The sequence below is a fragment of the Agelaius phoeniceus genome, chromosome 5 (genome assembly GCF_051311805.1).
Source record: "Agelaius phoeniceus isolate bAgePho1 chromosome 5, bAgePho1.hap1, whole genome shotgun sequence".
Taxonomy (NCBI): Eukaryota; Metazoa; Chordata; class Aves; order Passeriformes; family Icteridae; genus Agelaius; species Agelaius phoeniceus.
The window spans coordinates 70,964,182-70,986,641 of record NC_135269.1 but is presented as its reverse complement, the minus strand read 5'-3'; the positions used below and the strand labels follow the sequence as shown (position 1 = coordinate 70,986,641).

At 48.0% G+C, this 22,460-nt stretch overlaps 1 protein-coding gene across 1 annotated transcript in view; it reads left to right on the top strand.

Annotated features, from left to right (window-relative positions):
* The window catches only part of PLXNA4 (plexin A4), a 510,265-nt gene that overhangs the window by 364,593 nt on the left and 123,212 nt on the right, over positions 1-22,460 (top strand). The window contains exon 6 of the mRNA XM_077179282.1: positions 19,407-19,530. Within this exon, the coding sequence (XP_077035397.1) occupies positions 19,407-19,530 (124 nt within the window). The remainder of the gene's footprint in view (positions 1-19,406; positions 19,531-22,460) is intronic.

The following is a 22,460-nucleotide window of genomic DNA, read 5'->3' as shown; positions in this document are numbered from 1 at the left end:
CCTTCTAATTTTCCACTTGACTGGGGATCCTCTGACAGTGAAAATTCAGGCTTAGAGGAGGTCCACGCAAGCTGCTCCATTAGGTTGGATAATCTCATTGGAACCAGTGGCTTGGATAATAACACCTTCACCTCCTGCACAGCACCTGATTCCAGTGGCACTTAACACCCTGGGCTGGAGGGATGGAAACACAGGAGAAGGGGAAGGGGCAGAGCCTGCACCCAACACCCTTTGTCCCCTGGATCTGCCCATCTGCTAAGGACGCTTCTGCAGTTTGAGGTAAAAGCCTTCTCCACTGCTGGGGAATCACAAAATCATTGTGTTGGAAAGACCTCAAAGATCATCAGACTCAAACTTTGTCTTGAACCCCCCTGCCCATAGAGCCAAGTGCCACATCCACTCATTTTTTTAACATTTCCAAGGATGGTGACTCCACCACTTTCTTGAGAAGCCTGTTCCAATGCTTAACCACTCTTTCAATGAAGAAACTTTTTCTAATATCCAACCTGAATCTCCTGGCACAACTTGAGGCCATTTCCTCTTGTCCTGCTGCTTATTACCTGGAAGGAGAGACTAAAAACTGGGAGGTGCAATTAAAAACCTGAGTTCTGCCACCAACCCATAAGATGGATAGCTTGAATCCAGGGTTCTGGATTGGATGTTGATCCTGAGGGACTTCAGGCAGGACATTTTTGCCCTTCAAGTGCATAATGGGACTTCTGTCCATCACAAATTATCATGTTGGGAGAAGATGTCTCATATGGGTGCATGAGGGACATCATGAAACTGCACTTGAATTCCTGCCTCCTTCAGCATTCCCAGCCTTTTCCAACCACCTACCCACACTGGATCCCTCCTGTGTTGTAGCACTGCATTGTATTTGCTGGGAAAGGCCTTGATGAAGACAGGAATGATGAATCTGACTCCATGTTCTCAGAAGGCTGATTTATTATTTTATGATACTGTATTATATTAAAGGATACTAAACTATACTAAAGAACCCAGAAAGGGTACTTACAGAAGGCTAAAAGATAACAATGAAAACTCCTGACTCTCTCCAGAGTCCCAACACAGCTTGGCCCTGATTGGCCAAAGAGTGAAAACAACTCACAGCAGAATCCAATGAAACAATCACCTGTGGGTAAAAAAGTCTCCAACCACATTCCACATGTGAGCACAACACAGGAGAAGCAAATGAGATAAGAATTGTTTTCCTTTTTCTCTGAGGCTTCTCAGCTTCCCAGGAGAAAAATCCTGGGCAAAGGGATTTTCCAGAAAATGTGAGTGCTACAGCACTGCCCCCCAGCCAGAAGGAATAACCTCTTCCCATGGTCACTCCCATCACATCCCCCTGTCTGGCTCACTCCAGGTGTGACCAGAGAGCAGCACCATGTGAGCTGTGTCCAGAAATTCCAAAGGGCAGGGAACTAGGGAATGAGCCTGGGAGAGGCACACCTGGAATGTGTAATGGATGGCTCCATCACCGTGCATCTGACAGCCCAGGCTGCTGGAGGTCACTCCCAGCACCAGGGCGATTTCTCAGTGCTTAACCCACCCCCTCCAGCCATGCACAGAGGGGGGAAATCCATCCATCACCTGCTGACATCGTTTTCCTGGCAGCTGGAGCGTGAGCAGGGGTTCCTGGGGTAGCCTCGGGTCAGGGAGTGCTTCCCAGAGCCTCACGGTGTGAGGGGGGCTGTGCCTGACCTGATTGCTTCAGGAGAATTACCCCTAAAATAGTAATAATTAAAATTTTAAAAAAGCCAAAATTACCACCACCACCACCACCACTAATAATAATAATAATAATAATAATAATAATAATAATAATAATTCCTTTTGGCTGCATGTTTAAACTACCAGAGGGATGAAGCCAGGATTGGTTTTAAGGTGTTTTGGAGCCCCAAAATTTTCTGTTTCTGTTTCTTATGGCTTGGTTCTGGATGGATCCTCCCTCCACTCCAAACCTCTCTGCAGACCCAACTCGAGAGGAGGCTTAGGAAGAGAGAAACTCAGCTTGTTCCTTGGCTTTTTGGCTGGATCAGGCTTGGGCAGAGAAAGGCAGAGAAACTGAAATTAAAATACTTCTTGCTCTAGTTTTCCTCTAATCATTCTGCCCCCAAATTCCCGTTCCTAGAAGGAGCTGTGGTGTGAAAGGCAGAATTCTTATTGTTGTTTTTGTCAGAGCTGGGGCGAAATGCTGATTTAAGTAGCTGGGAAGCTGCAGCTCTGATCCAAAGCCTGTGCATTGGTCATGTGAGGGTCTGAAAACTGCCATGGAAACACAGCTTCTCTTTATTTCTGGTCTCTGTTCACCTGTTGAAGGCTGTGCATCCAGCTCAGCCCAGCCTTTTTCCTTGCTCCAAGGAAACAAATAGCTTAGGGATGGATCCAGGGCTTCAGGCATGGCCTGAGTGGGGTTGGTGGAGGTGCATGGGTGCCTTTTTCAGGTAGCAAATCCCATCCCACTGATTTCACAGCCTGCAGGGAAAGCCAAGCCAGGGCTGAGAGGTTCCTTGGCTTATTTTTCCCAGCTCCCTGCACAGTTTTCTCTCCCACCAGAGCCATGGAGTTTCTGGAGACTCCCTTCACAGCCCTGTGTGGGAATGGGGACACAATGCAACTCCCTCTGTGCTGTCCTGTGGCTTTTCCTGCAGAAAAGTATGGACCCAGAGGGAGGAATTGTCTCTGCCAGGAGCAAATACTGGAGTTACAACAACCATCAGTGTAGGCTCTGCTGCTGGAGGACAGAGGGATGGATGGATGGATGGATGGATGGATGGATGGATGGATGGATGGATGGATGGATGGATGGATGAGGAAGAGGAAAGGAGCTTATCAGCAGTGTAAAAATAGAGATACTGATGAATATTAAAAGGAGCAGTGGGTTGGGAAGAATCTGGTTTGAGGAACTCTGTGGGATCCCCTCTGCCTTGCACCTTTCTGGGTAAAACGGCTCCAGAAGTTTCCAGGGGTGGGGGATTTGGATGAAAAGTGTTCAGGCTTGATCAGTCTGTGGGAGTGGCATTGTCATATTTTCTGGAAAAATCCCTTTGCCCAGGATTCTTCTCCTGGGAAGCCGAGAAGCCTCAAAGAAAAAGGAAAACAATATTATCTGATTTGCTTCTCTTGTGTTTTGCTGCTCTGGAACGTGGTTGGAGATTGTTTATTCAACAGGTGATTGTTTCATTGGTTTCATGGGAATTGTTTTGACTTAATGACCAATCAGGGACAAGCTGTGTCTGGACTAGAAGGAGTCCCGAGTTTTCATTATTATCTTTTTAGCCTTCTGTAAGTATCCTTTCTGTATTCTTTAGTATAGTTTAGTTTAGTATTCTTTAATATAATACAGTATCATAAAATAATAAATGAGCCTTCTGAGAACATGGAGTCAGATTCATCATTTCCTTCCTGCCATTTGGGGCACCCCACAAATACAATATGTGGGAATGCTTTCCCTCTCCTTGCTGTGCTCCCCCAAGGCATGACAGCAGATGCTGACAGCAAAAGAGCAGTGAAATGAGGTGCTGGTGAGCCTGGCAGGGATTCAGTGTCTGTGTGAGTGGGGACTCCTTACAGTGCCCTTCCCATGGCTCCCTGACCTCCTGGAAAACCTTCTTGAACACAAATCATCCTTGAACACAGATCCTCATTTGCCTTTTAAGAGACAAGGCTGAAGTGGCACCAAACCCTCCCACCTGGATGACTTTTTGGCTACGTTTTCAACAATCACTTCAAACCCTACTGCCTTGAGAAGCAGTCCAATCATCTGGCTCCAGCTGCTCTAGTTGTTCCTGTGTCTTCTCCTTTCCTCCTGCTGGCTCAAGTGTTTGTGGAGCCATGTGGGAAGGAGCTGGGGCTGGAAGGAGCCATTTTCTCTGCTGTGCTCATGTGGGTTGGTTCCCAGTGTGGATCACCCAAAAGCTGTGGGGCTGCTGGTGCCAGCAGGAGGAGGAGGGCAGCACACAGGGCTGGGTCACTGCTCCTTCTGTTGGCTTGCATCTCTTTCGAGTGTTTAAGGCATCCTTTTACGTTGAATTTTGAGCATTGGTTTCCAAATTCTTGTTACTATTTTGCCCTTTGTCTGCTGCAACAAAAGGACCTTGAAGGTCAGCCTGTTGTTTGTGAGTGTTTGCAAGTTGTTATTTATTTATTTCATCCTTGAACACAGACCTGATTTGCCTTTTAAGAGACAAGGCTGAAGTGGAACCAAACCCTCCACCTGGAGGACTTCCAGGTCTCACTGCAACCTTGAGGAAGCCTTAGCACCATTAATCAGCCCCAGTCTCTGAGCAGGAGACCCCAAATTTGACCTTTCTGAAGGCAATGGCACCTCCCATCACTTTCACCAACAGATATTTGGCATTTGGACCACAGTGACAGGGAAAACACCCAATTAATTTCCTTGGAGTTACTCGAGAGAAGCTCCCACGAAGAATTTGGGGATGATGCTCTGAATCAGGCCAGGAACAAAGAACCTGAGCCTCTTTGAACAGATTATTTGCATCAGCCCTTGCAGAGGAGAGCATGTAGGAGCAGGGGAGAGTGTAGGTGTTATCAGCCCAGGTTCTGGGGAAGACACTCACAAATATTATTAGCATGAATAGGAAGCACCATGATAGGATGCTCTCTGGGAAAAGTAATTTTGTTCATTAATTACTTGCCTTATCTAGCAGCCTCGTTCCCTTTTCTCTCTCTTTCTTCTTCTTTTAATTTTCTTTAAAATGGCTCTAAGTGAATTCAGCGCGGGGAAAAGAAAGTTATTTTGCTGCCTCCTCAGAGACAGGAGCTTGTATTACTCAGGTAGCCTTCAGCTGAGCCTCCAGGGGTTTCTCCACCTCCATTTGAAGCTCAGCCATTCAGGGGCAGATTCCAGGCAGATTCCTGTGATTCCTTTCTTGTGGACCACCTCAGTGCTGTGGACTGAGTGCAGTTCTCATGCCTTTGGCTCAAGTTCTGCCTCTTTTCTGTGGTTTTTCTGCTCTGCGATTTTCCTCCTCCTTTAAGCTACCAGGCTCTTGTTGTGCCTGGTAAGTTCAGCAGCAAAAGGAGCTGGAGGGCTGTGATTGAAGGGGCAGCAAAGCAGAGATCCTGCAGCTTCAGAGATGTCCTTTCCTTGTGTCTTTGACCCTTGCAGGAGGTTGGGAAGGTCAGAGGATGGAGGGAGGAGATCCCCATCTGTGCTGGCTGTTTTCAGGCTGCTTTTACAGCAGGAAGTGATTTAGGAATGGATTTTTGGAGGGAATTCTTGGCTGTGAGGGTGGGGAGGCCCTGGCACAGGGTGCCCAGAGAAGCTGTGGCTGCCCCTGGATCCCTGGCAGTGCCCAAGGTTGGGTGAGGCTTGGAGAATCCTGGTGTGCTGGAAGGGTTCCTGCCCATGGATTATCTTTATTGTCCCTTCCAACCTGAGCCTGTCCATGAATGCACAATCCTGTGATTCACTGAGGAACTCCACTTTTCCCTATTAACCAGCTGAGGAGTGGGTTTCAACAGCACCTTCCACAGAACCCCTCCCTCATTCCCACACCCTCCTTCCCCCTGTGCCAGCAATCGATTTCCACTCTTCTATTGGACAAAGGGTCCAAATTTCCAGGGATTTGCATGTGAAAAATGCTCAAATTGCTGGTCCCTGGCTACACCCCAGCCATGCATTACCTGTGTGGTTCTTGGGGCCACCTCTGAACCTTCCTTCAGCCCCTTCAATAACCCCCTCTCAGATTTCAGCCCCCAATTTCTTGATCTGTTCAGTTTTTCCAGTTGGACTCCTGCCTGCAGGTACAGCCTGGCTTGCGGTGGGCTCTGGCTGGGCTGGGAATTCTCAGATTTTCCCTTGGAGAGGGGAGAAATGGAAAATCATTGTCTCTTAGCCTGTCTTGATGCAGGACAGGATCTGAGCTACACATGGTTGCATTTGATGCTCCAACCCCACCTCCCCCAGGCAAGATTAGCAGAGCCAAGACAATCCACAGCTCTGGAAATTTGGGGAGGGGGGAAAGGAGAAGGGGCAGGAAATCCCCCAAAGCAAAGGGGAGGGATGCTGAAACTTGGGGAGGGGGCTCAGGGAAAGGAGAAGGGGAAATAAAATCCCCCCCAAAGTGGGGGAGAGGGATACTGGAACTTGGGGGAAAGGAGAAGAGGCATGAAATCCCCCAAAGCAAAGGGGAGGGATGCTGAAACTTGGGGAAAAGGAGTAGGGGCATGAAATCCCCCAAAGTGGGGGAGAGGGATGCTGAAACTTGGGGAGGGGGCTGGGGGAAAGGAGAAGGGGAATTAAATCCCCCAAAGGAGAGGAGAGGGATGCTGAAACTTGGGGAGGGGGCTCAGGGAAAGGAGAAGAGGCATGAAAACCCTCAAAGCAATGGGAAGAGATGCTGAAACTTGGGGGAAAGGAAAAGGGGCATGAAATTCCCCCAAAGTGGGGGAAAGGGATGCTGAAATTTGGGGAGGAGGCTGGGGGAAAGGAGAAGGGGCAGGAAATCCCCCAAAGCAAAGGGGAGGGATGCTGAAACTTGGGGGAAAGGAAAAGGGGCATGAAATCCCCAAAAGTGGGGGAGAGGGATGCTGAAACTTGGGGAGGGGGCTCAGGGAAAGGAGAAGGGGCAGAAAATCCCTCAAAGGAGGGGAAAGGGATGCTGAAACTTGGGGAGGGGGCTCAGGGAAAGGAGAAGGGGCATGAAAACCCCCAAAGGAGAGGGGAGAGATGCTGAAACTTGGGGGAAAGGAAAAGGGGCATGAAATCCCCCAAAGCAAAGGGGAGTGAACTGAAACTTGGGGAGGGGGCTCAGGGCAAGGAGAAGGGACATGAAATCCCTCAAAGCAGGGGAGGGGGATGCCGTGTGTGGATCTCTTGGCTTTGTAGGGCGGGAGATGGAGGAGCAAATCCCTCGCCCCCACGCCTCGGGGGGCTCCGGGGGTGGGCTGGCACAATTGCTGGGCTGGAGGGAGGAGCCCACCTGGGGACAGAGATAAGGGGCGGGCGGGGGGATTGCGGTTCCGCAGCGTGAGCCGCACGAGTTATCAGGGCAGAAACTCGGCTTCTATTACCATGCATTAGAATAGATTAGCAGGCAGAGCAATTAGCAGCCTCGCTCCCCTTTGGCCAGGCGACAGGGGCGGTGGTGCTGGGGGGAGGCAGCTTTGGCAGGGCAGATTTTGCCTCCCCAAACTGCAGCACAAGGACAGGGATGGAGTTCTGCTCCTTCCACCCAGGACTGCCCCACTGGGACATTGAGAAGAGCAGCTTTGGATGGTGGGCTGAAGAATTTTGTGGCTTGTGGTACCCTTAAAAATTGCATCCCTGGGAGAGGCAAAGCTCCAAAGAGTGAAATTCCCAGTGATTATTCCCAGCAATAATCCAGATTTTTTGAGTTTCTACTTCCAGGTCCCTTTGGAAAAATCTACAGATCTCTTGGTGCCCATATAGTACCTATTAAAGATCCTACAGCTTTTACTTCCCCCAGTATCTTTCCCCCCCTTTGTCCAGTTTATCTCAATACCCTACTGGGACATTGAGAAGAGCAGCTTTGGATGGTGGTCTGAAGAATTTTGTGGTCCCTTAAAAATTGCATCTGGGGAGATGCAAAGCTCCAGAATGAATTCCAGATCTTTTGAGTTTCCATGTCCCTTTGGAAAAATCTACAGATCTCTTGGTGCCCAAATAGCACCCAATAAAGACCCTACATATTTTACTTCCCCCAGTATCTTTCCCCCCCTTTGTCCAGTTTATCTCAATGCCCTACTGGGACATTGAGAAGAGCAGCTTTGGATGGTGGTCTGAAGAATTTTGTGGTCCCTTAAAAATTGCATGCAGGGGAGATGCAAAGCTCCAGAATGAATTCCAGATTTTTTGAGTTTCTACTTCCAGGTCCTTTTGGAAAAATCTACCTCTTGGTGCCCAAATAGCACCCAATAAAGACCCTACATATTTTACTTCCCCCAGTGTCTTTTCCTCCCTTTGTCCTGTTCATCTCATTGCCCCACTGGGACATTGAGAAGAGCAGCTTTGGATGATGGTCTGAAGATTTTTGTGGCTTGTGGTCCCTTAAAAATTGCATGTGGGGAGATGCAAAGATCCAGAATGAATTCCAGATTTTTTTTAGTTTCTACTTCCAGGTCTCTATGGAAAAATCTAATGCTTGGTGCCCAAATAACACCCATTAAAAACCCTACAGCTTTTACTTCCCCCAGTGTGTTTTCCCCCCTTTGTCCAGTTAATCTTTGATGCCCAAACAGCATCTTCTGGGTAGTTGAGCCTGTTTGTGGTTAGAACCAATGATGAAATATTCAACTCCTTCCTCAGATACTCATGAAGTTGCTGAGAAAACTCCTTGCCAGCAGGACAGGTTTCCCAGCAATAATCCTGTGCATTATCCCAAATTTGTCACTTTTCCTGGAGCATCTCCTGCCTTTTTTTTTTTTTTTTTTTGGTCCAGAATGGAGTATCCTGGGCAGTTGGTCAAATTTAACTTCTTGGTGCCAGGGACAGCTAAATTTCAGCCATGCCCTGGGCAGCCTGGAGGCGAAAGAGAGAGGGCAGGGAGGGAGTGGGGTATTCACCACATGGCCATGTAAAGTTTAAGGTCAATTATGTCTGTGTCTCGACATTTATGGCATTCCTGTTCTCAGGACCCCCAGGGAACCTGGAAATGTCAAAACATTGCTAAAACTGACCTTAAACTTTACATGAGAGTGGGACTGAGTCTTCTCCCTTTTGCTGGCTCCAGCCAGAAAATTGCTTTGGCTGCAGCAGAGGGAAAGGCAAATTTCAGCTGCTCCCTCCTTCCCCAGCCTTGCTCCCCCTTGGTGATAAATGCACCTCAGGAGACCCAAAGCTGGCTCTGAACATTGGTCAGATTTGAGCTAAAACAAACCTCTTCATCCATCCCCAGATTCCTTTAATTGCTCTGTTCTCCTCTCACCCTTCTTTCTGACTGGAAAATCAAAAAAAAAAAAAACAACTTTTCCCCACTAAGGAATGAAGCTGTCACATTGCATCTTACCCTGAAAGAGGGACCAGACTGATGAGCCTGAGCTGGATAATTTGGATCTCCAGAGCCTCCCAAAGCCAACCATCTCTGTCCTGAATCTTTCCCAGATTGCTGCCCCCAGCCTTGGCTGAAATTGCCATTCCCAGCGTTTGCACTTGGCTTCCACCGAGCTCCCTCTGCTGATCACTCCCCAAAGGCACCTCGGACCTGCCTGTTCCTCACGGGAACAGGGACAGGCACCCCTGGGTGATGCTGGGCAGGCTGCTCTGGGATCCATCAGCCTCTGCTTGCTTGGGGAATGTGGGGCTTTGTAGAGAGAGAGGGGGAGCCCCAAGGGCTGCAGCAGTGCCAGCAACACCTCTGCCACTTCCTAGGTTCTGTGCTGCTCCAGCTTATAGTATGTCCTGGTTCAGGGCAAATTTTGGAGAGAACCCCCAAAGGGGCTCCTCTAGGAAAGCAGATTCAATCGGCCTCTCCCCCAACTGGTCTGGGAGAAAATACCTCCTTGGAGAAAAGTGGAAAAAAACTGTTTATTAAACAATAAAGCCTCTTGCTGTTCCAAAAAGAGATGACAAACTGAGAAATCCCCTCCCTGGGTTGCAGTTCAGCTCACTCAGTCTCTTATCAGTCCCTCTGGTGCTGGAAATGTCGCAGGCCAGGCCTGGCCCCATGGCCACAGGTGGGAGCTGCTGATTCTCTGCTGGGTGTTCAGGCCAGAGCAGGTTTAAACAGCTCCAAAGAAAAGGGAAAAAAGAAAAAAAAACCAAAGTCCAGGGAACTTCTTTGCCTCAGCAATGGACTATAATAGAACCTTGAGTTAACCAGGACTTTGAGATCTTCTTGATGTGACTGGGCAAACTCTATTGGCTGGATGGACTATGAGGACTTAGTCTCTCCACGTTTGGTGGCTGTACTCCTGTCCTGGTTCAGGGCAAATCTGGGAGAGAACCCCCAAAGGGGCTCCTCTAGGAAAGCAGATTCAATCGGCCCCTCCACCCCCAACCGGTCCGGGAGAAAATTCCTCCTTGGAGAAAAGTGGAAAAAACCTGCTTATTAAACAATAAAACCTAAACAATATTAAACAATAAAACCCTTTGCTGCTCCAAAAGAGATGACAAACTCAGACAGTCCCTCCATGGGCTGTAGCTCAGCTCACTCAGTCTCATCAGTGCTGGAAATGTCGCAGGCCAGGCCCGGCCTGGTGGCCACAGGTGGGAGCTGCTGATTCTCTGCTGGGTGTTCAGTCCAGAGCAGGTTTAAACAGGTCCAAAGAAAAAGGAAAAAAACCCCACAGTCCAGGGAACTTCTTTGCCTCAGCTAGCTAAAACTAACTAAAAGCAAAGGAGAGCTCTGTCCCGCTGTCTGTCCGTCCGCAGACAACACAGGCCAGGAGCAGGAATGTGGAGGAGTGAGTGCAGTGTCTGAAAACAAACTGCTGCTTCTTCTCTGCCCCCTTCACTCTCTGGAACAAGTCTTAAAGGTGCAAAACTTATTATTCAGCATAAACAGAACAAGATGATTGGGGATGAAAGCATCATATAGTCAACCTAGGACAGGTATTGGCAGGGAAATGCCCCCACGAAGGAGGAATGATGAGGAGGACTTCATGGCTATCAGAAGGCTAATTAATTACTTTATTATACTATATTATTCTATATTATATTACACTGTGTATTCTATACTATATTACACTATGTTACATTACATCTAAACTGAATCTGCCAAGCACTCAACTCTGAACACACTGCACAGAATCTCGTGACTGTCAGCCCACAATCCCCACATGATGAGGTCTCTGGTGTTGAGATGAGCCCAAGCTGTTGGAAAGTCTCTTTTTCCCAGCCCCAAGACCCAAGAAGAAGACAGGATTCCTTGGCTCCTGTTCTCAAGGTTGTTTATTTGCTCTTCTCTAATACATTGTCTGTCTGACCTGCTGAGATCTGTCCAGCAGGCTGGGTTGTGGCACAGTCCCTGCCCTTGGGGTGGTGTTGGCTTTTTATACTAACAACTACCTGTACTTTATTTACAATAATTTTCCAATACCTATCACCTATGTTAGACAACCTGGCTCTACTCTAAACCAATCCAGAAGTGCCACCATCACAGCAGAAGATGGGGGACAAGAAGAAGAAGAAGAAGGACAGGACATGCCCAGATTCCTCCATCTTGCCTCCTGAACCCCCATTCTAAAAACCCCAAAATTCTACTTTTTCACCCTGTGACAAATTCACTATCATTCTGCTCAAACTCTTGTGGCTTGTAACTCCTCACACAAAGTTGGGAATTGTTTCCATGGGCTAAAATCAAAGGCACAGGTGTTTGTGACTCTGTGCCAAGGTCTCTGAGCCCCCTGCCAGGGTCTGGAATCACCCAGGGCAGCCAGAGCAATGTCCTGGGTTCTGACACCGACACACACACACACCTGGCCTTGATAGGCCAAGGAACCAAAACACCATCACTGTGGGTAAACAATCTCCACATTGCATCTACTTTGGCACAAACACAGCCACAGCAAATGATAAGAATTGTTTTTCCTTTCTCTGAAGTTCAGAGAATGTGAATCCCATAAATATTCTTGGGAAGAATTGTGCCTTGCTTTTCTCTGTGAAGAGAAATGTGACGACACTGCTTGGCCTAGGAGAAAAGTTCTGGTGTGTTACAAGACCAAAGACTTGACAAAAAGTCACTATTGCTGTTATTTCTTTTTGTGGGAATCAGAAAATCACAGAAGGGTTTGGGTTGAAGGGACCTTAAAGCCCATCCAGTGCCACCCCTGCCATGGCAGGGACACCTCCCACTGTGCCAGGGTGCTGCAAGCCCCATCCAGCCTGGACAGGAACAATTCCAGGGATGGGACATCCCCAAATCACCCTTCCCCTCATGCCTGCACCCCCTCTTAGATTTCAGATCCCAAATTTGTTGATCTGTTCAGGTTTTCCAGTTTGACTGGTACAGCCTGGCTTGCCATGGGCCCTGGCTGGGCTGAGAATCCTCAGATTTTCCCTTGGAGATGGGAAAAATGGAAAATCATTATCTCTTACCCTGTCTTGTTCCAGGACAGGGGGAACCATCTGGGCTACTCATGGTCTTCCAACTGAGACCTAGATCCCTGAAATCCACATCTTCTGTAGCCTGCTCCTGATTTTTTTTCTAGAAAGGAGACCACTGGAGGCGGTGGTGGGAGTGAGGGAGGCAGATGGATAATCTGAGGGAAAAAAGAAGGGAACAGGTTGAATTTTAAGGAGAAAAACTAAAGAGAGGAGAAAAAAGAGTGGGAACTTTGCCCAAGCTGCAAACGCACCACTGGGAAGAGGTGAGGATTGGGATGGGGCAACATCTCCATCTTGCACAAGGGGAGGACCCCAGTGTGAGGGACCCTGCACCACAATAAGCTCAGGAATGAACAGTTTGGGCGTGAAAATGAGAATTCCAACATTAAACTTGTATCCTACCAAAATATCCCACCCTGGCCTGGTGACCCCTCCTCACTGGTGTGACTGGGGGTGCCCTGACTGCCCCCCAGCACTGGAGGGAAGGTGTGAGGAAAGGGGGGCTGAGATCATCCATCAGAGGGTGAGAGAATTCATCCCCTGAGGGAAATGTCACTGTTTAGAACCAGAAAGGAAAACTGAAATGTCAAAACCTTTTGCAAAAGAGTGATTCCAGCAAATTACCTGTTTGGAGGTGGTGGAAAGGTGTCATTTGGGGCTGCTGGGATGACCCAAACCATTGAGCTGTCTCTGAGCTTTGCCATCAAACACAGATTTTTCACATCCCTCTCCTTCCCTGAGAACCCACCTGAACAACCATGATCAAAAGAAAGCTGCTGTGCATCAAATGGAGGCTTCTCCAAAAAGGATTCATTTCTTTAGAATTTGTTTCTGGGAATTAAAAATTTTTGATGGTGTTTTTTTTTTTTTCCCACTGCATAAAAAAAAAAATTACATTGTGTGCTAATTGCCACTTGTAAAAAGGCCCCAAATACTCTGTTCTGAGTAGCAATTTCTGATCAGATCCAATCACCACTCTTTTGTCTTGAAATTTGTTATTAATTAACAGAATTGCAGATAAGACCTTTTCCATTGCCAGAAAACTGACTTTTTTGGGTCTCACATTCAAATAGCTGGATATTTTAGTCTTCTTCTTGGGAAATTATGGGGAAAAAAGTAAAACAATCCAAATCTTCTCCTTTTTCAACAGTTATGGTTATGAGCAAGCAAGGCTTGGTCAGGGGAAAAAGAAAGGTAATTTTTGGGGGGCTGGGAGGGGTTTATGTTTGTAGGGTGGTGGTTTGGGGGTTTTTTGTCTACAACAGGATGATGGAGATGAGAGTCTGGGCTTGGTTTGGCCAAGATTTAGGGATTCAATGGCCTGATTTAGGGATTTAATGATGATTTCTTGTGTCCCAACTGGGACCTCCACCTCAGGCTTTGCCCTGCTCTCAGTCTGTGCCTCACTTTCCTGTCTCTACCTGCTGATTCCAACCTCATGGAGGTACCCTGAACTTTAATTAGCTGCAGGCAAAGCCCTCTGAGATTCTTGGGGGAGAGACACGAGAGAAGAGGAAAGTATTAATTGAACATTATTAAAATAATTGGTTGGTGGCTGGCGAGCAGAGGGTGAGCAGCAGTGGTATTTATTCTTAATGGGAGCTGAGGAGGAAATCCCATTCCTCATGGCTCAGTGGTAGGAGCAGCTCCTCAGTGTTTGTGCTGATGGTTTTGGACCAAGCAGGACACTTGGAATTGTTGAGGACACAGCTGATGAGGAAAGAGCAGCTGCTGGTGAGGCACCCAGAGGTGTGTGGTGTCTGCACCACAACCAAAACAAGCTCAGGGGTGGGAAATGCTCTTTTAGGAGCCTGGAGTGTGGTGCCACTGGGTGGGAGCTACACATCCCCCAGTTATAGCAGGGAATTAGGGAATGTGGCAGTGGAAAGGGATTTTGGTGTATGGGCACCCTTGGAATGTTGGGGCTACAGGTATTTTATTTGGCAGTAAAAAGGGGATTTTTTTCTGTGTAAACAATAATAAACACACCAGGTGAGAGTCACAGGAGCTCCCAGGGCAGACAGTGACTGTCACCAGGGACAGCAGAAATGATGAGTTGAGCTTGGGATATTTCATCATCCCTCCCTCAGCCCAGCTGCCTTCCAGGTGACCACTTTCATAGGCGGGGCCTGGAAATACTTATTTATTAAAAGTCCATCTGCCTTTATTTACAGTTTGCTGAACTTCTGGGGCTGCCACGTCCCCTCTGGGCAGATCCTTCTGTGACCAGATCCTTTGTCACTTTTGTTCCTGCATCTCAGCCTCACCACCCAGGGATCTGAGGCTGGTGCTGGAGGGAAAGACTTCTCTGCACATGTTGGAACAACTTTTTCTGCTGTTTTTTCCTCTCTTTGGAGAGGACAGAACATTTTTAGTGGTGTAGAGGAAGGCTGGAGGGAGAAGGTTTCTTTGTGTCAGGTATCTTTTTCTACTCACCTGAATTGAAGGATCACAGAAGGATTTGGGGTGGAAGGGACATTAAAGATCATCCAGTTCCACCCCCTGCCATGGGCAGGGACTATCCCAGGCTGCTCTAAGCCTCGTGCAACCTTGGACACTTCCAAGGGCAGCCACAGCTTTTCTGAGCAACCTGTGCCAGGGCCTCACCACCCTCTGAGCAAAGAATTTTTTCATAATATCCAACCTAAATCTCCCTTCCTTCAGTGTAATCCATCTCCATCACAGGAGATCCCACCATGTGGAGAACCTCAGCTGCAGGTGCTGGGCAGACACCTTGGGTGATGTGTGAACCCACAGGGTGCTCCAGCTTAGGAGAGGTGAGGTGGTCATGGTAGAGGAGATGGAGAAAACCATGGACAAAATGATCTGAAGAGGAGCTCTTGGAGTCTCTGTGGTCAGGAGGACCCCAAGATGTCTCAGAGTCTCTTCTCCCAGCCTGGCAGCTGAAGGAGTCAGGATTCTTCTGTTCTGGTTTTCAAAGTTGTTTATTTGCTCTTATCTATGACATTCTTTCTCTGACCTGCTGAGATCTGTCCAGCAGGTTGGGTTGAGGCACACTGACCACCTTGGGGTGGTGTTAACTTTTTATATTAAAATTACCTTATTTACAACAATTTTCCAATACCTATCACCCATGTTAGACAGTCTGTCTCTACTCTAAACCAATCCAAAAGTGTCACCATCACCCAGAAGATGGAGGCTAGGAAGAAGAAGGACAGGGCACGTCCAAATTCCTCCATCTTGGCTTCTGAACCCCCATTCTAAAAACTCAAAATTCTACATTTTCACCCTGAGATAAATTCACTATCATTCTATTCAAACTCTTGAGGCGTGTAACTCCTCACACAAAGTTGGTAATTGTTTCCATGGGCTAAAATCAAAGGCACAGGTGTTTGTGACTCCGTGCCAGGGTCTCTGAGCCCCCTGCCAGGGTTTTGAGTCCTCCAGGGCAGCCAGGGGAATGTCCTGGGTTCCAACAAGGAGCCCCCATCACCCCTTTCTGCATGCACAAACCTGCCAAAGCCACTGGCAGGTGGCTCCATCCCTTCAGATTTGATTCCTGAGGCAGCTGTGGTCACTCACCTGGGGTGTTGACCCCAGAGCCTGAACCCTGACCCAGAGCCCAGCTCAGCAGAACTCCCTCACCACCAGACTCCAGCACCAGGCATTTAGAACTTTTCCAACTGAGGAACTGCATTCAAAAAGTCAGACAGTGAAAGTCAAAAGTTAGGAAGTGGTAGAATTGAGGTCACCGTGGAAAAAAGGAATAATAACCTGTGATCCTGTAATTAAAATCTGGCTTGCAGTGTGTGAGTGCAGGCAGCAGATTTGGAAGTACAGAAGCTGCTTTCAGTCTGGCAGTCCCTAATTCCTGAGACCCTGACACAGCAGCCTTAACATTATGTTAAACCCAGGCTTAGTTTGGTTTGGTTTTTCATAAATTCATGCTTTGGATGACGTTATTTTCACCCTATGGCAGACATCAAGGCTGCAAGGCACATCAGTCTAATATGCAGCAAGAGTTTGGTCTGAAAAGTTTCATTTTTTAAATGTGTATGACCTGTAAACAGCAAGGTAAAATGTGGATTATTATATTCCTCCTTAGTGGTGGGATTGGGAATACAAACCACATTCCTGGATGCTTAATCCATATCCATAGATTTGAACTGAGGCTGTTTAATTTTAGAAAATCCAGATGTTTCTGTTGTACTGCAAATGAAGGAAATAAATGGGAGATAACAGAACATCTTGAAGAATTTGAGCACTTGCGTTTCGATTCTGAGCCCAAAAAGGTTTCCCTTCCAAGCTATCCCCAGGAGAGGAGCTCCCACACCCTGTGGAGCTTTAATGGGATTGCTGTGGCTGTTTGTTTTATGGAAGTGCTTGGAAAAATCTCAGGTCAGCATTTTGCCTCTTGGCTTTCATGCCACCATGGGGGAGTTAGAGTTTTGGGGGTATTTAATGGGCTATTGGTCCAAGCCTCTGGAGAGTGCCCGTTTAAAATTCCTGATCCAGCATGTGGCAGTGCCAGAGGAGATTTAATGGGATGAGGGTTCCTGGGGAGGAGAGAGCAGGAGCTGCAGTGCTCCTTTTGCTCCCTCAAACCTGCAAAGTGTGCGGAGAATGGCCTAAATATCCCTTTATGGGTTCTTCCTCTGGAAATACAAAACTTTGCCAGAAAGATGGAGAAATTTGGAGTTGGGGTGTTCATTTCATCTAGTCATTCCTTAGAGAGAAGCCAAGCCCTGAAGTTTTAGCCAGCCCCAAGCTTTGTAACATTTGGATTAACCACATATAGAGATTTGTGGCATGTGTTTCCATGGATCCTCATCTGCAAATCCCCGTGCACAAGGATGCAGTCTCTGCTCCAAGGTGTAGGGATGCTGAGGGGTGATCTTGGAGCTCCAGCAGCCCCCAGGCTCTCTCACAAGTGAGACTCTGAAGTCTGGGAGCAGGTGAATAATTTAACATCCGCACTTAAGTCTTTATAGCTGCTTTTAATGGGGGGTAATAGCACTGCTAATAACAAAATCCATTGAAGACACCCTGTGCAAGTCCATAACATTAACTTAATGGCAGGAGGTAATTGGCATGCAGCTGGAGCTGTCCTTTTGGATTAACCCTGAGGATTTCCAGGCAGACACCTTCCTTGGAGCAATGGCCTTGGCAGCGGGCGTGGAGTGAAATACAGATGTGGTTTTTGTTAAACGAGAGCAAACCAGGGTGGAAGCAGGGCAAACAGCCACCAATCTACTTTTCTGGGTTGTGTTTGCACCACACAGGTGAGATGAGGGGTAGTGACAGCACTGAAAACATCAACAGTTAGTGGGTGGTGTGAACTTCAGGCATTTGTGCAGCCCGGGTGTGTGCACACACAGATTTCACTGGGCTGTCACTTGTTGGAAACACCTGAATTTTTAAGATTCAACTCTCAGCACTTCTAGTCAGCCATTTTCAAGACATGTAGAATTATACTCTTTTCTGACCTGGAGATGGGGCAACTGAGAGGTGTTTTAAAAATTTTTATTCTATTTTTAGTCTTATGAGAAAGGTGAGAAAACACACATGTTATAATTCACCCCATCACAATCAGAAGCTAACTACTTCTGAATTACAATACATTTTAAGTATTTCTTGACCTATCCCAAAAAGGCAGATGCAAAAAACACCTTAATCTGCAGGGACAGTTGTTTGGGAGGGTGGCTCCATCCCAGAGGTGAGGTACCAGCAGCCCAGAGGCACCACACAAGTGTGCAGCATTCTCAGGAGGGACAAAAAACAACATGGGCTGTGCATGGCCTCTCTTTAAGGACAGCCCTGTCTGAGGTGTCCCACAGCCCTTGGACAGCAGAGTTGGAAGGGCTGAGGGTTTGGCCTAGGGAAGGTTGTGCTGATGGGTGGAGAGACAGAGAATTCCTGCAGCTGGGATGGAGCTTTCACCCACCACCCTCCCTCCTCTTACAGGCTCCTTGTGACTCCCCAGCCTGCTTGAGCTACCCCACAGCTGCCAGCAGCAGAGTTAATGCTCTCAGGCACGTGGTGGGGCTCTTGGGAGTGTCCTGTGTGACCGTGTTCACAGGGGTCTGAGGATGAGGGAAGAGACGAGGATCTGACTCCATGTTTCAGAAGGCTTGATTTGTTATTTTATGATATATATTATCTTAAAACTATACTAAAAGAATAGAAGAAAGGATTTCATCAGAAGGCTAGCTAAGAATAGAAAAAGAAAGAATGAATAACAAAGGCTTGTGTCTCAGACAGAAAGTCTGAGCCAGCTGACTGTGATTGGCCATTAATTAGAAACAACTACATGAGACCAATCAAAGATCCACCTGTTGCATTCCACAGCAGCAGATAACCAATATTTACATTTTGTTCCTGAGGCCTCTCAGCTTCTCAGGAGGTAAAATCCTAAGGAAAGGATTTTTCATAAAAGATGTCTGTGACAGTCCTGTGCAGGGCCAGGAGCAGGGCATGATGATCCTTGTGTGTCCCTTGCAGCTCAGGATATTCTCCACGATCCCATGAGCGCACCAGGGCACGAGTGTGGTTTTCCACTTGTGCCGTCCCTAAGAGCACAGAGCCGACTTTCTGTCCACACTAACTAAAATAAACATGGGCAGGAGACCTTTCTCCTTTTTAACGCCTTTATTAAAAGTGATCAGCTTGGGTGGGGAAGAACCGACAGTGACTCAGAAGAGGAAGAAAAGTGCAGTTTTGTCTACTGGTCTGTGGGCAGAGCTAGGGGCTCTGTCCTCACAAGAGCATCAAGAGATACCTGTGTTTCCCAGTTTAACATTTGAGGTTCTCTGTCTAGCTGATATCTTAGGGTAAAAAGCATCTTAGCGGATACTAGATTCTGTTCCTCATGTCTATACATCACTTTGATTCATCCATTTCATGTAAACTCATTGTTTTTGGCTAGGTTTGGTGAGGGGTCTCTCCCATTGCATGCTGGATCTGATGTCATTTGCATGCTGACTCTATGTCCCTTCCCCTTCACTGTCTGGGTGCCATCCTCCAGGAAGCAGCAGGGTGTCACTGGCAAAAGGGGGAGTTCTTAACCATCAACGACAGGTAGTTAATGAAAACGACAGGTGATTACAACAACAAACAGTTAGAACTCCACCCTGGCAGCAACTGGCCCAACCTGTGAACTCTGCAACCTTTTAAAAAAAAATTGGCAGCTTTTTCTACTTATAACACCCTGCAGCTCAGGATATTCCCCACCATCCCGTGAGCCGGAGCGCGCCAGGGCGCGAGCAGGGTTTTCCACTTGTGCCCTCCCAAAGAGCACAGAGCTGACTTTCTATCCACACTAACTGCTGCTCCCACCCCCCAGAGCTGTCCCCACGCTGCCAGCCTGGCCGTGTGCTCACCCTGTCCCTGTGTGTTCCTGTTTCCCCAGCTGCACGAGGAAGGAGCGGTGCGAGCGCTCCAGCGAGCCGCGCAGATTCGCCTCGGAGATGAAGCAGTGCGTCCGCCTCACCGTGCACCCCAACAACATCTCCGTGTCCCAGTACAACGTTCTGGTGAGCAATGACAACCCCCTGCCCCCTCTCCTCGGGTTTCACCTGCCCGTGCAGCGTGGCAGATCCAGGGATTCAGCAGCAAGAGGTTCTCCAGACTCCGTTAACTTCCGTAGCGGCTCTGCTGGCGCAGGGAAAGATTCGCCACAGGAGGACGTTTTGGCATTGGTTATTCTCTGACATTTTGGCATTGGTTATTTGTTTAAAAGTCTTGAAGTGGACTAGGGAGAGTCTTCCTTGTTGTCTGTGAGGGCAGGTCTGAAGGGACTCTGTGTCCTGCAAGCGCTGTGTGGTGCCCTGGGAGAGGAGTTAATGAATAGCTCTAGGCAAGGGACATTTTTGTGGTTAGAAATTGCATTCTAGAAGAAAGCCAAGTGAAGGATGATATGAATTATTTCAGTGAGCTCCAAGATCCTGTCATTTTGAATGGAAATGTCTCCTTCTAACCCCCCAGGAAGTCCATCCTGCTGCAGCACTAGGCATGCAGAACAGGGAGGCAGGATGCTGTGCAGAGGAACCCAAGGTTTCCAGGGCTCCTGCTGTCTCCTGTGACCTTCCACAGCACAAGGTTTAACCTTTCTGGCCTCGAGCTACTCAGTCAGCAGCCAAGGAAACCACACAGTGAATGCTGGCAGAGCAGCAGATGATGCTGATCATTCCTGGGCTTGAGGCAGGAAATCTCTGCTGAGGATCTGACCAGTTTGTGGTTTCCCTCCTGACTCATGGCAGCAGCACCAGGTGTGGTGACATCCCAACATGCCCCAAGAAGGAGACAAGAACTCATTTCTCTCAGGCTACCAGTGCTCTGTCTTTTTGACCATGCTAATTTGGGCTGCAATTAAGTTAATAACCCAGGCCCTAAAAGCTCTATCTCTAGGCAAGCTGGTCATTAGCCCCACACCCTGAAAGGCCTAAATGGAATTTAGGCAGCTGCCAGACCCCTTCCAGGTGACACGTTTGGATTTCTCCAGGGATAATGAAATCAGCCTTTCAAAGCCTGCATGTCCAATCATTGCTGCTTTGTTTCAGCCTCTTAACTTTGCTGTGACTTTACTTTCCCCAGGCTTCAAACAAAACTGATCTGAGACATCTTAGGTTCTTTGTTCTTCTGGGAGTTCAAGGTTTCCTTTCCGTATTCTCTCAGTAGCTGTTGAATTCTTTCATGTTGGAATAAATCCTGGGGGACTGGCTGGCTCGGGGAGACTGAAAATGATAACAGAATAAGAGACCTATTCCTCTGGGTTACTCCCAGGGTGAGTCAGCCCAGAGCTGCTGGGATCAGAAGTTGCCATCATCTGTTACCCAACAATCTGCATGGGCCTTTTGATGGAAGTCTCAGCCCAGTCCCAGCTAAACTGGTGACCCAGTTCATCCCATCAGCAGAGGCAAACCAGGAGGGGAACAAACAGAGGGTTGATGGTGTCCTGGGCAGATCTCAAATCTAGAATGCTAGGATCTTGAATTCTAGCAAAATGTCAGTGAGTTCTTGCCCATGGAGGCAGAGCAGGCATTTGTGTGGTCAGCCACGCTTTTAAATTTTGGGCACTGACAGGGCCTTGGAAAACCTTACCTGAGTCTGTGTCACTGCTCTGGGCTCTCTGAGAAGAGCTGCTTGCTGAGGGAAGGCTCCATGCTTTCCCTGCTGTCCCAGGAGTGTGGGATGTAGGACTTCTTGTCTGCTTGGGCTGTGCACTGGCTCATGGAGCTTGTGGCCAAGCGCTGGTCTGCCCACCAGTGTCATCTTCTGCATGGCACAGCTTCCTCCTGCATCATCCATGCCCAGAGGGAGATTTGTTAAGGAAAACAGATTGCAGATTCCACTTCTCCACTGCTAGCAGGGAGAATGAATTCAGCCTCAGTGCTAAACTCATCCAAACAACCAAACTTTTTTCCTGTTCCCCATCCAAAACAAAAAGTAAAAAAAAAAATCACCTTTCCCACTGCCATTCCCATGTCCCCAGAATGATCCTATTCTCTCAAATGGCATCCAGGGCTAAGGCCTGTTTGCTCAGCCTTCCTCCCTGATGGTCCTCAGTGTGGAGAAACAGCTCCAGCCTTTCCCTAAGAGAGGGAAACACACTGTGTGCGAGCACTGAGTGCTATGTCACCTTCTCATCCGTCCTGCTTTGTCACCTGGACTGACCCTGCTCTTTGTGCTGGTACAAACAACACCTCAGCATGCACCTGTGTCTCCTTTCAGTGCCTGTCACCTCAGAGGGACCTCAGCCAGCTCAGGGATGAGGCAAGTGTGGAGAACACCTGCATTTGAGCCTGTGCTGAGTGGTTGGAGCCAGTGTTTGGTCACAAAAACACTAAACTTACACCAATTACCAGGTGCTAGGGGTCCCTGGGGTGCCCCTCTGTGTTAGGGGATGACCTGGTCAGTTGAGCAGGACCCTCAGTGATGGAGAGCCGTGGGACAGGACCTTTGTTTGGGAAGCTGACAGCATGACTGTGCTCTTCCAAAGCATGGACATGGTGCAAACCAGCCCCAAGATTCATTTTCCCATAACCATGAGCAATGCCAGAGGGTGTTGTGAACTCCAAAAACACGGCCAAATCCTTCTTCATGGCTTTTTTCCCATATGGAACCCCAGGATAGCACGAGGAGCCAGCTGGTTCTTTGGTGGGATGGGCAGGAGAGGTTTCTGTGCCTGTAGAGACAGGGGATGTTTTGGTGGTGGACTGAAGGCTGTTGTGACCGTGTTCACAGGGGTCTTAGGATGAGGGAAGAGACGAGGATCTGACTCCATGTTTCAGAAGGTTTGATTTATTATTTTATGATATATATTATATTAAAATTACACTAAAAGAATAGAAGAAAGGATTTCATCAGAAGGCTGGCTAAGAATAGAAAAGGAAAGAATGAAAAACAAAGGCTTGTGGCTCAGACAGAGAGTCTGAGCCAGCTGACTGTGATTGGCCATTAATTA